The sequence below is a fragment of the Haliaeetus albicilla genome, chromosome 1, assembly GCF_947461875.1.
Source record: "Haliaeetus albicilla chromosome 1, bHalAlb1.1, whole genome shotgun sequence".
Classification (NCBI taxonomy): Eukaryota; Metazoa; Chordata; class Aves; order Accipitriformes; family Accipitridae; genus Haliaeetus; species Haliaeetus albicilla.
Window position 1 is genome coordinate 76920668 of NC_091483.1, and position 15793 is coordinate 76936460.

At 40.7% G+C, this 15793-nt stretch overlaps 1 protein-coding gene across 1 annotated transcript; it reads left to right on the top strand.

Moving 5' to 3' along the window:
- Positions 1 to 471: 471 nt before the first annotated feature.
- On the top strand, positions 472 to 15266 carry LOC104313820 (uncharacterized). Its single transcript, XM_069791263.1, has 13 exons — positions 472 to 578; positions 681 to 1013; positions 2686 to 2802; positions 4594 to 4698; positions 5423 to 5554; positions 8060 to 8209; positions 9024 to 9161; positions 9844 to 9960; positions 11042 to 11149; positions 11568 to 11681; positions 11961 to 12074; positions 12850 to 13038; positions 13891 to 15266. The coding sequence occupies exons 1-11, from the start codon at positions 472 to 474 to the stop codon at positions 12064 to 12066; spliced, it is 1527 nt and encodes a 508-aa protein (XP_069647364.1). The 3' UTR covers positions 12067 to 12074; positions 12850 to 13038; positions 13891 to 15266.
- Positions 15267 to 15793: the final 527 nt, after the last annotated feature.

Consider the following 15793-nt stretch of genomic DNA (forward strand, 5'->3'; position numbering starts at 1 on the left):
AAGGTGCACTTGATAATTCATTCTTTGATGAATTTTCCTACTGTAACCTGAAGGCAGAGGGTTGCATAAATGAAAGAAGGTGTGTAAAATCTATGTATGTATCTCAGGAAAAAAAAACCCAATACTTTCCATAACTAGCAGGGGGGAAGGAGCGACACTGGATGTCATGAAATCAGCAGGGGCGCTGACTAGAAATTCATCTTTCCAGGGGAGCACTGGCATATAGCAATGATGTGTCCTGTATAAAACAGATTTTTTACTGTGGCATTGCTTAGGTATGTTAACAAGTGCAGGCGATAGAAGAATGTAGTTCATTGCATTCATAGTATGAAACGTGGGATGCGTTTTTCTAGAGGGTACGTTGTGGTGCCTATCAACCCCCTTTGCTGAGCCGATTTAGCTCACGACAGCGAGCAGAAGACTAACTTGGCCAAAGCCGAATCCTTGGCTAATGAGTGAGGCAACGCACTGATGTCGGAGCTGGGGTTTCGACAGATTAGCGAGCGGAGCGGGCCTGGGGGTCCAGCCGCCCTGAGTGGGGGCAAGGCACGGGCTGTGAGGAAACCGGTGCCCTTGGCGTGAGGGAAGCTGCGCCCTGCCGCCTCACAGGAGCGTGGGCTGCAGGACGCGACGCCTTCCTCCTGCCCTCCCTCTGTAAAACCTAGTCGGCTTTTTGGCAGGAACAACGTATTTTTGCCTCCAGCCTTAGCGACGCTTTTACCCCAGAGCCCTCACCCCACTCTCCGCACCCTGACACCACCCAAAGGGCGCTTGTGCGCGTGCGCAGCGGCACTCTCCCCCCCCCCGCGCAGCCCGCCTGGCAGGAGTGCTGCGCATGCGCGCTGCCCACCGCCACCTCCTCTCGGGAGGGAGGGCCGCGCCTGCGCGCTGCTTCGGCCCGGGGGGCGCAGCCATGTTCCGCAGCGGCGCGCGGCCACTGCCTCAGCCATGTTCCGCGGGCAGCGGGGCCCGCCGCGCCACGCCGGCGGCGGGGAGCCGGGCGGGCTGCGCAGGTGGGAGCTACCGCGGAGGGCCGGGGCGGCTGGGGCGGGGGTACTGCTCCCTCAGGGCGTCTGTAGAGCTGCCGGGGCTCCGGTGTGTTGGCGGGCGGGGGTGTGGGCGGTGGGGAGGTCGCAGCCGCCTTCAGCCTCGTCCTCCTCGGTGCCCGTGAGGAGGAGCGGGGCGAGGCGGCTGCTGGCAGCTCGCCTCCCTCCACCAAAACGTCGGCTCGTCCTGCGGCCCGCCGGAGGGAGTCTCCTTGGCAGAGGTGGCTTCGGTCTCTTCTGGCGAAATGCCCTCAGCCTGGCTGGGGCTCGCCTTCAGGCTGAGGCTGCAGTGGGCAGGGGGCGGTGCAAGGCACTGGAGGTAGAGAAATACGGGAATATTTCTGAAAGGCGTAATTGTCCGTTAGCATTTTTCCCTAGATTTTCAAATAGTGGTGTACGTAAGGCGTGCTAGGTGTTGGGTTTTTTTGTCTGCTTGTTTCTTTCTTTCGAGTCTTTAAATTGATTAGTTGTTGCTGAGGATGGTTAGAGGAAGGTTTTATCCGTTCGCTGACTTTGCAGAAACCGAATGTGTTGAAAATGTCCTTTTGCCTAGATCCACGATTCGGAGCAAGCGATTTGTGCTGTGTGTTAGTAACTTTGAGCCCTCTGGGAGCAGGAAACTCCCAAAGCCGGTCAGGGTGGAGGAGGAAGGGAAAGAAAACATAGGTTGTTAATCCAGGATTCAAATAACAAAAACCTTCCTTCCCTCTTGCTTGTTGACTTATAAAGTGCAGAGACCTTGCACATACAGAGCAGTACGTTTACTGTTCACATGCACATACAGAGCAACAGTGTTTGCTGTGTGGAGTCTGCAGTATAGGGTCATTCTCTCAGGCAGGTGGTGGCAGATCTGCAGGTGTGGTCCTCAGCCCAGAAGCCAGGTCTGATGTTAGTGGACGCTGTGACGACGCTTTGTTTAGTAACCTATCATTTAAGATGTCAACGCTGCCAGAACTGAGGAGGAAAATGTAGATAACTCTTAATCCTTAAGCAATCTCTGGCTGTCCTTCCAGTGTGTTGCAGGCATCCCACTCCAGCTCCTTTTCCCCATGCTTACTTGTGAGGACTCTGGAGCAGTGTCTGGTAAAGAATTTCCTGTGTAAAAGTGTTTCCACATAAACGTTTGACCTGATTCGCCTTAGACGTGCTGTCTTCTTGTGTCGAAGTGATGTTTCTGTATTTGCCTCTTCCACAACTTTTGTACTGGATAGAATGGTATATAAAAATGTCAAATAATGCATTGCTGACAGAGGACAGTCTATGAACATTGGCACATGTCAGCAGTTCCATAAACGCTGGTGACAGTCCTCAGTCGGGTTTCATCTTCCCCTTCCCTTTTTGTTTGCAAATAGAGAAAGGGTATACTTCTGGTTACCTAAATATTAATGGTTTATTTTAAAATTCTGATGTCTTAATTGCATTAGTCAAAGACCTTTTTTCAGCAATTGCATTGTCTAACACCTTTGTTAAGTTAGTGTTGCCTGAATGAGTTAAGTTGACGCAAGTCGCGTATCTGTATACCAAATCAGCATTTTGTAACTATAAATGATGATACTCAGATTGTCTGTATTTGTTTTGTTTAGGCAATGTTCAGTGACTATCAGTGACTTGTTTTCTGATGAACATTCTTGTTTTCTAGTTCTGTGAAATATCCACACTGCTGGCATCAAGAACAGAAATGTAGAAGCTGGAATGATTCAGACTCTTTGGTGTTTGATGAATATCAGTGTAGGCATTTAGACCAATGGCTGGAGAGGTAAGGAATAAATGTGAAGTTTGTTTAAATGTTCACTTTGCTGCATTCTTTTCTTTAGGAATCCCGCAAAACCTTGGGCGTGATTAAATTAAATGTTTTCTAATAATACAGTAGCACAGAGTTAGCAAATGATATCTGCATTATGCAAGAGTAGACCATTCCATTTGGCTAATTGAAATACATGCCATAATATTAGCAAGTATTCCATATGAAAGAGAGAAATGGTATATACTGAGGCAGTAGTTGAAGCCCTTTATTGCTGAAGCCCTCAATATTAGTATAAAATTCCCATTGAAGCAATATGCTGTTACTTTTTATTCTTTGCTTATGTATCTTTATATGTAAGTCTGGGCAAACCATGATGTTTGTCTCTTCACTTGACAGTGCACTCGGTATATTCAGCTATACTGCAGTTTTTAGTAAATACCTTTTTTGTTTTTTTGTAATCCAGTACAGATAACAATTTGATATAAGATCCAATTTTATAGGTAGGTAGTTCTAGGAGTATTTTGGTTTGCTTTTTTATATTCTAGACTAAAGACCTAAGGTGGAGGAAGTGGTTAAGATTGGTATCTTAATGTCTGACAGGAGGTGTGAAAAGTGGTGAGTGCTTGGATATGTGCAGAAAACTGAGTAGAACGTAAGTTAGAAGAGATGAAATATTTCACTGAGGGCATGTGAACGCTCTTTTTGTATATAATTTATACATCTCTGAGTATTACATTATAGGAAAGCAATTGTCTTTTCTGATGGCATGTTTAATATTCCTTCAGTTAATAAATGAAGAGCTTAGGAAAGCCTTTGTATTCAGGAGTGTTTTCTATGTCTTTGATGCTATCATAAAAAAATATTAAGTGTGTTGTGATTGTGAGTCAAACTGGATGTGCTAGCAGCATTTTGTATTTCTCTTGCTGAGTAGGTATGTTCTTTAGTGTGGAATGAATCTCTGTCGTGTTAAAATGACATTGGCAGCATGGATGATAATATCTGGTGATGTGAAACTGCTTAGGGAAAGTAAGACTATAAGCTAAATCTACTTTTTATTACTTATGTTAAATGTTGTGGCATTAACATTGAAAGTAGACGACAGACTAAAAGGAAAAGTTTTCAGCGCTTTAGAGTATTACAGCATTATACAGTTTTTATTTATTATATTTTTTAAGTTAATGAGGAACCTGGTGTTTCTCCACTCAGACAACATCAGTGATCCAACTGATTATTTAAGAGCTTTCTGACTTACTTTTTGGCTTTACATAGTGGAGTTTACATACTTGAAATGATTATGTTGGGATATGATGGTGTCTGACAAAATGTTAGTTCAGCTCATGTGATGGGCATTTTTCCATTTCTTAAGCATTTCCCTGGTCCTTTACAAAGTCCTTAGCTGATGACAGAGAGCAGTGATTAGACTGATTTTGACCTCAAGTAATTTCATGAATTGTGCTCTTTGATGGAATTGCAGTATTGAGAAGCTCCTCAAGTAATAGAGCGAAGTATTCGCATTGGCTGAGCTGGCAGTGTTTTAAGAGATTGTCAGGTCTGTGTTCTGAATTGAAATTCAGTTTGTGACCATTTTCTTTCCCTGCGAAGTAAAACTGATAGTCTTAAATCACTACTGAAGGTGACTTGAGCTGAAGTGTTTTGATTTGTTTGACTTTGAAATGAAATAGGATAGGGCCATGCCCATGGTGTTACAGTTGTGGAGCAGTTTTTGTCCACTATTGAAGTTCCTGTTCATTAAATATGTTATGAGCAACAAATGTTCATATTGAGTTCTCAATTGTTTTCTAGCTCTGCAACACCAGAACATTCTAGGCCTCTTTCTAGTTGCCCAGACTGGGAAGGTAGAACTGAAGAAGGCAAAACTATGAGGACATCAAATAAAAAAATGACACAGTAGGTATTGAGCAATTATTAACTGTTGTTGCTTTGGTTTTAGCAATAACCATCTGATGATCTCCAACTACTTTACATGCATTAGTGAAGATTTGAAACGCAGCCAGGCTGTTTCATATCAGGCCTGAAGGAAGCCGTAAGGAGAAAGTAGCACTGAGAAGTCTTATCTCAAAAGCTACTTGTATGATCATTTCAGATTCTCTTTTTCAGCTTAAATTGCATATTCATTACAGCTTTCCATAACAGAAAATACTGGAATAGTGAAAGGAAAAATGAAATTCAGCCATCATGGCTTGGAGAGAAAAAAAAAATGGCTGTTAAGGTCATTCAAGCTATCCTCCTTTATATTATCCATCTTTGTTCTACTGAGTTTAAGATTTTTCGTATTTATATTAGAAGGTTGTTACACATATAAGCAATAATCATGTATCATTTGATTTGCTTGCTGTAGGACTAGCTGTAAGCTTCTAGTAAGGCAGCTCTAGCACCAGTACCCTCATGTGTATGTTTACTTGTTACAAACCTGAGCAACTGCATGAACTTGCAAAACCTTTTGTAGTGATTCATTTGGTTAGTACAACTTTCATTTTTGTAAACTAGTGAAGTAGGAGTTGTGCTTACTGTCTATCAGAGTAAGAATGCATGTAGTTCTAGAGTATGTGTTTATATAACTTGTAAAGTTATTAAGGTTCCTTTCAACTTAATTCTAATTTTTATTTTTAAGTTCTGTTTCAAGTGATTCTGCTAATCCAGCTGAAAGGGAAACAGATGAAGTGGTTCTGAGGAGAAGACAAAAACAGATCAATTTTGGAAAGAATACCCTTGCATATGACAGATACATTAAAGAAGTTCCAAAGTAAGTTGCACTGTGTTGCACATTTCCAAATAAACTCTTACCTATGTCCTGATGTGCGTGTAGATGAGCATACAGCTTTAGTTCTCTTAAAATTCCATGAACAGTAACTGAAGAAAACTTAAAATCAGTTGATTTTTGTCAGAGAGAAGCCAGGTATTTTCTGCATTTGCTCTCCAGGAGCAAATTTAGATAGGGAAAATTTAAAGCTAAATGTTTTCTTTGTGTATTGCTGTTGCCAGTAGCAAATATACTTCAAATAAACTCTGTATTAATCACCTCCCTGTGATGCTTCTGGTGACTGTGTTGCTAGGCCAGTGTGAAGTTAATTGATAGCAGGAAATGACAGCTTTAAATGAGGACTGAATAAAGCCTTGCATTTAAGTATTGGTAAGGAAACCAGTCGTCAGTGATTCATCAGTAACTAACAAATCAAAACCTGGATTTCTTGCTTTCTCTGTTATTCCACTTTGGGCTTCAGAGTCTGTGAATTGTGGCACTTAAATCAAGATTTCTTAGCCAGCCCCCTCTGCTTACTGCAGAGCTGTCAAGGTTCAGAAACTAGTCTGTACTAATGTGTGGATGTGCATTTGTGTTCTTGGCTTTTTTTTTTGAGGGTTATTTTTAGAGGTGTTTTTCTAAATATGGCTTGCAACTTATAGTTGCCAGCTTTCTGTGGATTCTACCTCTAAGAGTCTGTTGTGGAAATTGCTATCCAAGTGCAGTCCACACTGCAAGCTTGTTGTTGAGCAAAACTTGAAAGATTAGACTAGATGATGAAAAATCAACAACAGATACTGTAAACGATCACAGATAGCATATCATCATCAAATCTTCAGTAACACTTTTTTCTTCAAGGAGTCTTGGATCGCTTTGTGAATTGTGAATTGCTTGTCACTTTGTCATCAGTGGTAGGACTGCAGCCACTCTTATGGTGATGCCTGGCACTTGCATGACTGTGCTGTGATCAGTTAAATGATAGTTGGAGAATAGGAAAGGATGAGAACAGCGTTCAGAAAAAACATGGGATAAACTTAAAAAAAAAAAAAGTGTTCTGGGTGGCATTGTAACAGGGTAGTTTAATCCTGTTCCTTAGCAGGATGTGTTTATCTTAGAAAAAGTGCTATGGCTAAGTACATTGATCTGTGAAGCTGGTAGGGGGAGCCACCTGAGACCAAGGTACTTGGTATGATTTAAAACATTATTGTAATATGCTTCCTTCCAGGCATAAAGCTGACTCCAGTATGGTAGGACTATAAACAGGATTATTTTGTACTGAAGATACAGTTTAAGTGAGCTCTCCAGTAATGTTTGGTGGTCAGGATCTGCTTTGAGATACTACCTGAGAAATAGCACTTCCAGCCATGGGGTCATCCCAGCCAGCACTGTTACAGCGTCTGCCCAGTGTAGATTCAGTGGAAGGGCATATCATTTACATTTTACCCAGAGGATGAGGTGACTTTGTTTTCTATACTCCCAGAAGACAAATGCTGTTTAGAATTACAGCAATCCCCATTGTAATAATGCGTGGACAATGGTGGAATAAAAGTTCACTGAAGATACTTGTGGGTTGACCCTTGCCAGCAGCCAAGTACCCACACAGCTACTTGCTCCCTCCCTCTCCCAGTGGGATGGGGAAAGAATAAGAGCAGTAAAATAGAGAAAACTGATGGATTGAGATAAGGGCAGTTTAACAGGTGAAGGAAAAAAAGGTGGAGGGAAAGCAAGTGATGCAAATGCAATCACTCACTACCTCCCACAGGCAGACTGGTGCCCTGGCAGTCTATGAGCAGCAACTACTTTGGAAGACACCTTCCCTTTTTCCTCTGCCCTGATTTTAATTTTTGAGCATGACCTTACATGGTGTGGAATATCTCTTTGGGTAATTTGAGTCAGCTGTCCCAGCAGTTGCCCCTCTTAACTTCTTGTTCACCCTCAACTTAGTGGCTGTGGGAGGGGGTGGGGCAGAGTGGGAAAAAGAGAAGGTCTTGAAGCTGTACAAGCACTGTTTAGCAATAACCAAAAATTAGTCTGTTACCAGCACTATTTTAGCCATAAATCTGAAATACAGCACTACAGGGACTGCTATGAAGGAAGTTAACTCCATCCCAGCCAGACTCAGTACAATACTAAATACAAAGAAACTGCATGTGACTCGGGAAAACTGAGATAGAAGTAGCTGGAGGCTGGGATACTATTGAAGGGGTATGAATTATGCTGCTTCTGTTTCATATTTTTCCATGGGCCCTAGGGATCTGCTTTTGGCATCTGTCAGAGTGCTGGACTGGAAGAACCTCAGGTCTGACTCAGCATGTTACTGTTAGTTGTTGCTTGTGTTGTCTGTTTTTGACAGTGTTTTAGAATATAGCGTTTCAGTTAAGTGTTTAAAAATATGAAAATTTTATTTCTTAGGCCACTGATGCCTGTGTCATCTGATGGACGGAAGTTTTTTTTTTTTAAGCAGGAAAATCATGTTCTGAAATAATAAATGTTACTGTGTATTTACAGGAATCAGCGAATACCAGGAGTTCATCCTAGAACTCCCAACAAATTTAAGAAGTACAGCCGTAGATCCTGGGACCAGCAGATCAGGCTGTGGAAGATTGCACTGCATGCCTGGGATCCTCCTACTGAAGAAACCTGGGATCTGCAGCCAGTGTGTGTATGGGTGAATTAAGTCAGTACATGTCTCTTGCTTCACAGGAGGACTCTGTTTCCTTTAGAGCATTCCTAACTGAGTTGATCAGGCTCAGAAATGGGAGTCTCCTTGAATGCCTTGTTTTCCTTTTGAATCTTGTTAGTTATATCTTGAAGATATTCCCATTATTTAGTCTAAATTCATCTCCAATAAAGCGTTTTGGGGAGGAAGGCATTTGGTCTGTCTGCAGTAGTACACTACCTTCACCTGTGTGTTTACACTGGTGAGCACAAGGTAAAATTATTTTTCTAGAAAGGGATAGGCATAAGCAGAAATTCAGTGATTACTGTTCCTTGACCTTGATAATCTTTCCATCTTCCCTTTTTCTGATGTCAGTGGAACCACCTTTCTCCTGCAGTAACAATATGTTAGAGGATTTGAGAAGCGTAAGAAGATTAGAGAGAGATTTCTGTGCTCTTTGCAGGAGAGTGGCAACTGTGTTCAAGATGGAAATTTTTTTTATCTTTTCAGAACTTTGAATTTCTCTAACAAGGCTAGCTCTGCTAAGTGACACCACCTAATACTTTACAAGATTTGGACTGGTAAATTGGGAGGAAATGAGTGAATGGAATTCTATTAGCTCTGTAACTGCATTGTGTAAATAGTTTTAGCTGTGTTGTAATTGACCTATGGTGGAAGTTGCAGTTGTTTGCACTGTTTGGATGTCATATGAAATGAACTGTCAGTTATTACTGCAGCTTAACTGTCTTCTGCTTGGAGTGCTAAGCCAGATGGGTAGTATTTTAAATCCTTTTTTCCTCCCCTGGTTTTTAGTAGTACAGAACCCTCAGGCAGTTCCCAGGAATGGTTCTGCAAAGACGAGGATTTTTCTGGCTCCTTTGTATTTGACGAAAAGCAGAAAAGAAATGAGGGTGAAGATGAATGTAGGCAAACTGACTACACATTGGAGAGGTATGAGATAAAACTTCTGTGGTTAACTTACTGAAATAATTCAATACGTGTTAATGCTGTCAGTTTTTTGTGGGAAAAGTTTAGTGAGGGAGGGCAGTTAATGCTTAGCTTCAGAGTTTGGCACTTTTGCTGTTGAACGTAATCCGTCACTGGTGCAGAGCATTGAATGCAGAATAATTACAAGCGTTACAGAATTGCATTATTAACAGCAGGAAAAGCAGTGTTTTTTCAGCTTGTCTGTTTATAGAGTGGAGTGCTGAGGTTTCTTTAAGCACTGTTGGCAAGTGCTGAAAGGAGGATACCTTTTTTAGAAGCAAGAGTGACCATCCTTAATTAATGGTATTATGCCCATCTGCAGAACAGCAGGGAGACTTAACAGTGAAGCACCTCATGCACTTCCCTGATTACTGAGGTATCTTGTTCTGGGGAAATGCATGTGGAGCTGAAAATGGTTCTGCTTCCCAGTTTCTTCTGAGGTTATGACTGGGTTCACTTTCCAAAATATAGTGGAGTTGTTAACAAAATTTGAGCTATTTTCTGTGTTCTTCTGTTGTGCCTGAATAATCATACCTCAAAAAAGGTCTTCCTGTGTAGCATGTACCATTATTTTGCAGAAGTCTGATAAGCATTTAAACACAGATGAAAAAATGTTGTGTGCATAAAATCTGTCTTATTTTTGTAGCCCCTGTTCTCCCGATTCTTCTCCAGTATGGAAACGCAGAAAAAGAAACAATTCTGACTCCTCTGTGGTTTCACAGAGTAAAAACCATTATGTGCATATGTACCACACACTGGAAAGGTATGAAATGATTCTCCATATGGAGATATATGGATATTATGAACCGACTTTTGGAATATGAATGGTATTTATCCCTCCAATTGTTAAATAGTTTTAATTTTATATAAATGTGTGTGCAATTTAATGAGGAAGGGAAATCATGCCAGAATAATTGTGTTGTATGATAGCAAATATTTACAGTGGTCCATTGCAAAGGTGAAGAAACTTCAGTGTCAGAAGACACAACATAGGTTGGTTTTTGTGCGTAGATTTAGGCAGTGCTAATGTGTTGTTCTTGATTTCTCATGGAACATGGTTTGTGCTTCAGAGGTTGTAATTCTGAAATTCTTAGGCATCTGCCGTAGTTATTTCTCATATCTCTTACATGCACTGCATTCTGCTTTTTGGCATTCAGAGTGTGTACAAGTTGATGAACGTAATGGTAAGGGAATGAAGCTCAGTGTGCGCTCATAACTGTCAGCAAATACTGAAACTTGCTGCCTATTTAATTATTACCATGTTAACATTTGCTACAGGTATTACAGAGAATAAGTATTCATGAAGGGATATGAAAGAAGCTTTGTGTATTTTGATTAAGCTTTTCCCTGCCTTATGAAAGGTGGTATGGAAGAAAATGCTTGTTGGAACAACAAGGAATTGGTCACCCAGTCTGAGACTGGGATAGAGTGAGGTTAATGTTCAAAAATGGATAACAGAAGGGTAGAGTTCTTTAGGCTAACACCTTCATTATTCTAAGTTGTTCAGGAATTAAACTACTCCTCTAGTGATTGGTCTTAATCATATTTCCTTTTTTCCCCTTTCCTAGCTGCTGCATAAGAAGTCTTCCTATAAATGAGAAATGATAGGCAATGTAGAGGAGAGCATGGTTTAAACTCTATACAAAGTTTTGTCAGAACCACCAGAAAACTGGAACTATGATTTAAGTTTCTTGGGGTTTAGTAGACTTCTCACACTAACCTTAGTACAAATGTTTATACAGGTGTGGGTTTTTCTCTCTACTTAGCCCCCTTATCTTGAGAAGAATTAAGAGGAACTGTGTTACAAAGGTCCATGGTTTGAGACCTTTTCATTTTCTTTCTAGTCTTACTGAATCAGGACATCAGGAGGCTTTTTCAAAGTGCCCAGAGTGGGAAGCCTTTGGTGAAAATGATGAAGTAATGACAGTACAACATGGTATAGAAATAACAAGGTAAATACCATAATGATTGTGATTTTCTGTTTATTGCTTGTGCTCTGAAGGTGTCCTTTGCTTTTTTTTTGTCTTTCTTCACTGTTTAATACTATTCTTTTTTCTCTCCTTATGTTTCCTCCAACATGTGGTATGTTTGGTTGTTATTCTTGTTCTTTGAGTATACTTGGCTTTTTCCAGTCTGACTCTCCATCTGTTGTTTTCTGCTGCTTCTGCCATTAAGTAATGCTGAAAGAAGATGAGCCCTATTCACCCTTTTTGTTTTACGGAAAGCAATGGCATTGTACAGAATTGGTCCCCATGGTTGTTACTAGCCTCTCACTTCCTCAGCCTAGGAGCTGAAAACTTCCTCTCTGTCTCCTTAGAGATTAAGTTGTTTTGTAGCTGACAACAATGATAGTTGTTTGTTTTTATGCAGTGACCCGATTCCAGCCAGTTGTTGTTCAGGATGGAACAATCAGAAACAGAAAAAAAACAACTTCTTTCTGCCTGACAGCAAAACTTGCAGAGATACAGACTGCAGGCTGGAGAGGTATAAAATGCAGCTCATCAATCAGGGGCTTTCTTTTGTGTAGTAAGTTAGAAGCATAGTTGCTTTATTGCTGCATTTCAATCCAAGCTTTTATCATAAACATTTTTTTTTAACTGTTAGGGATGTGTTGGTCAATATTTATATGTTGTGTGGTAAAATTCTGTCCTTATTTTCTCATGTTATAGTCTGTATTAGAGTAAATAGCAGGTTGTAGCTGTATTTCGTATAAAAATGTTACCATAATAAAGCCACTTCAGGGGTTTTTTTTTGTATTTGTAGGCTTAAACTTTGTAGCAGTTTATTGGAAGGACATCCATCAGAATACCCTGAAAGGGAATGGGGAAGTGCAAGTGCTGAAGATAGAATAATGAGGAAGAAAATTTAAATATTGAGGTGAGTTCATGCCAACTACTTATTTTGCCTGTTCTGTTTCAGTAGCCCATATGCAGTATCATTCTACAGAATCCGACTGTTCAGTTAAAGCAGATCAGTTGCTCTCTGTATCATATTAGTATTTTATCCCATCTTCTTGTGTTTAATGCAGCACCTCAATTGAAAGATCTAATATTTCAGGCTTAGTAAATTGAAATATTGACCTGTTCAGCCAGAAAACGTGTTTTATATTATCACCCAAATGAAAAGTACCAGGTTTTTTAATTATTTCAGTAGCAGCTTTTCTGCCTCTTAATATTTTTGTGATGGAGTCATAACTTTGCATTTGCAGCAGTAGATTTCAATGAAAATTTTCTCTTGGACTGTAGGTTCCTGTGGTGCATTAGTAGGATGGGTAGTAATCTCGAATCAAACAGCTTTTATTAGCAGAGAGTATTTGTGTAGCTTGATTGTCTCCGATCTACATTTAATGTAGGCTCTGAAACATCATGAACTAGGATATAAGTGTCTGTTTAACAGTGATCTTGCAATATTTTGCATAAGAAAACTCATTAAGAATATGGTATTAAGAATACAGTGCACAATTAGTTTTACACTACTTAAATTTTGAATTCTAGCAATATGAGGAAAAGGCAGGTGGAGCTTTTAAAAAATTGTGCTAATGGCATTCTTGTATTAACTTTATTGATTTTTAATTTAAATTCTTTGAGCATAAATAAGACTTAATATGGATTCATTTTTCTGAAGTGCTAATTCGATATTTGAAAATATCTAGTCTCTGTATATAGAAGGATGGAAGAAGAAGGACTTTCTGCTGTGACAGAAGACTTTGAAGAATAGGGATGTACTCTGAGATCAGCAGATGAAGTCTTGGAAAACTGGTGCAGTTGCGCAAGATCTGCACTGAAAGAGGAAGAGATTTACAGTCAGCATATGTGCAATCAGCATAAGGTGATATGTGCAGGTAAAAGAAGCATGCCTCTATACATCACAGTTAAGAGAGCCTTTCTCATCTTTTAGATAGTTGATATTTAGCTGCTTTGCAGTTGTCTCTGTTGTAAATAAGTCTCTGTTTAGGACTATATATTCAGTGGGTTCGTAATCACTCATTCTAATTGAAAAAATATCTTTGACATATAAAATGTAGAAAGTGAATTAAATAGCTTCTTTGTGGAGCAACACGTTGGTTTCCTGGAATGTAAAGATCAATACTTAGAGAGACGCTGCCTTTTCAAATGGCACAAACTTCATCTGTGGAAGGTGAATGTTGCTTGAAAACCAGATAGTGGGTTACATGGTAGAATTCCACACCACCTGCCTTTTTGCTAAAAGAAAATGTATGTCTTAAACAGGAAGAATAAATGTCCATAAGTTTGAATATGTCTGGTTGCTTTTTAAAGGAAAAAAACCTTAGTAGGACACTTAAGACATGGCAAGAATGTGTTAATTAGAATTGAGAGAAAAATGTATTTTATGAATTAATAATGACATTTAGGTGAAAAAGATGTGAGGGGTTGGGAAAGATAGGCTCAACTGCTTCATTTTCTCTTTGACAAATACTTTAGGAATATAGGGTATGTGGTACTCTTTGTTTTTACCATAATTTCTGTTCTCAAAGTGTTCATACGATCTATAACACTTTATTTAGTATGGACAATATGGCTTTGTCTTTTATACTGTGCTTTAAGCTCACCATATGTAGTGCTTTGTTCATTTACTGCTACTGTAACATTACAGCTTAAAAGAGTGAATGTTTTGCTGTTAATGACTAGATATATTGTATTTATAAAATGCTGTTATCTACCTTTTTGTCCAGGTTTCTCCAGATCTTTAAGGATAGATTGTTTTCTGCAAGCTCTGCCTCAAGTGCAAAACTTCAGATTTCATTAAGCCTGTGCTACAATGATGATGATGTTCCTTAAAGCTTTTGTGAGAATGTTTCTGCTGTACCTGCGTTGGCAGGTGACATGTACATCATATTGTAAAGGCTACTTCAGTTGATGGATCCTGCTGTTGCCATTTGGAGATCGTGCTACTTGGAGCGCACTAATGTCATGCTGGTGAATTGGTCCAATATTGAGTCAAACTGAAGAATTCCCCCCCTTAATCCAAGGAGTTAAACCCTGTTTCCTTTACTGGACCAGAATTGTACATCCAACCTGAAGAACTGCTTCAGAAGAATGTAGATAATTTCAACCTTTCTCCAGTTGTTAAAGACAAACTGTTCTTAGCTTTTGGATTGGGCGATCATCCATTTGGCTTATTTACCTTTCTCTGAGATAAGATACGTTAAACTAGCATTTGCCTAAGCCTAGTGAGAGAAGAGAAGGAAAAGGTAGATGGTTTATCAAAATCAGATCCCCAACTGTTTGAACAGCAGCAAAGCCTAAATACCTAGATTTTGCTTTTATGTGTGTTGCAGCCTGACCCAAAGAGCCAAGCTACTGCTAAGAGTATAAAGGATGAGTTCAGGGCCTGCTGTTCCTGCAGGAATGGGAGATGAGCAGCATTATTTGCAGGTTTGGAGCTGCCCTTGGGCATGGGGTGTCCAGGCTAAGGGTTGTGACAGTGTTGAGATAGGCTCTCCTTTGTTTTACTCTTCTAGCACTGTGATTAAGAGGTCAAAGTGAGGGATGTGGCTATAGTGGAGTTTAGACCAGATTCATGTACCAGTTTCAGGAATTTCTTGCAGTCCTTGTGGCATTTTATGTAGCATGTACTGGGGTAGAAATATCCACTAGAGCTGGGAATTGTCTCTTTGCAGGAGTTTGGTTTGGCTTTTCGCAAGGCCACTGCAGAACTGTGGCAGCGCTAGGGATGACACACAGCAGCCTTGCTGTGGGGCTGGTAGTGTACCCAAGGGCCAAAAGCCCATTGTGCTACTGATGTGGAAGTAAGCTGCTTCCCCAGAAACTACTCCCAGTCCCTTCCAAAACATTATTTCCAGGTATGCTCAGGCATGGGGTTCAGTAGTGTCCCAGCACAAGGGTGGCTCAGTCACACACCACAGTGTGGAGTGTGCGTATACAAGGAACATGTCTGTATGGCACTTTTTTAAGAAGTAATATTTAGAACCTTGTTGTTACAGTGTGCATGCTTTCATGTGGTTTATGATGATTGTAAATAAGGGAATGTGTAACATTTTTGGCATTTTGTCTTTATGCAAAATAATTAAACACTTTAAATTTAAAAGCCTTGCTAGTCTGCTTTTGCTGTTTTGTCAGTTTCATTATAAAGGAATATGTGGGTTAGTAGTCCTTTTTTTGTTTGTTTTAGGGTGTTTTATTTATTTTGGGTTTGTTGGGGGTTTTTTAAACCTTGTGTTTTGCGTTTGTGTCCTGGGGTTTTAGTAGCAGGGGTGGCTCCTGTGAGAAGCTCCTAGAAGCTTTGCCAGCTCCAAGTCGGACCCACCTCTAGCCAAGGCCGAGCTCATCAGCAACAGTGGTAGTGTCTCTGGGGTAATATAGTTAAGAAGGGGAACCTGCAGTAGGGGAGGAGATGAGAATGTGAGAGGAACCCTTCTGCAGATACTGAGGTCAGTGAAGAAGGAGGGGAAGAGGTGCGCCAGAGGAGGGGATGCCCTTGCAGCCCATGGTGAGATGGCAGGCTGTCCCGGCCCCCAGCCCATACTGGGGAGCAGGGGAGCAGATGCCCACCTGCAGCCTGGGGAGAGAGGAGCCCATGCTGGAGCAGGAGGATGCCCCCCAAGATGGCCAGGA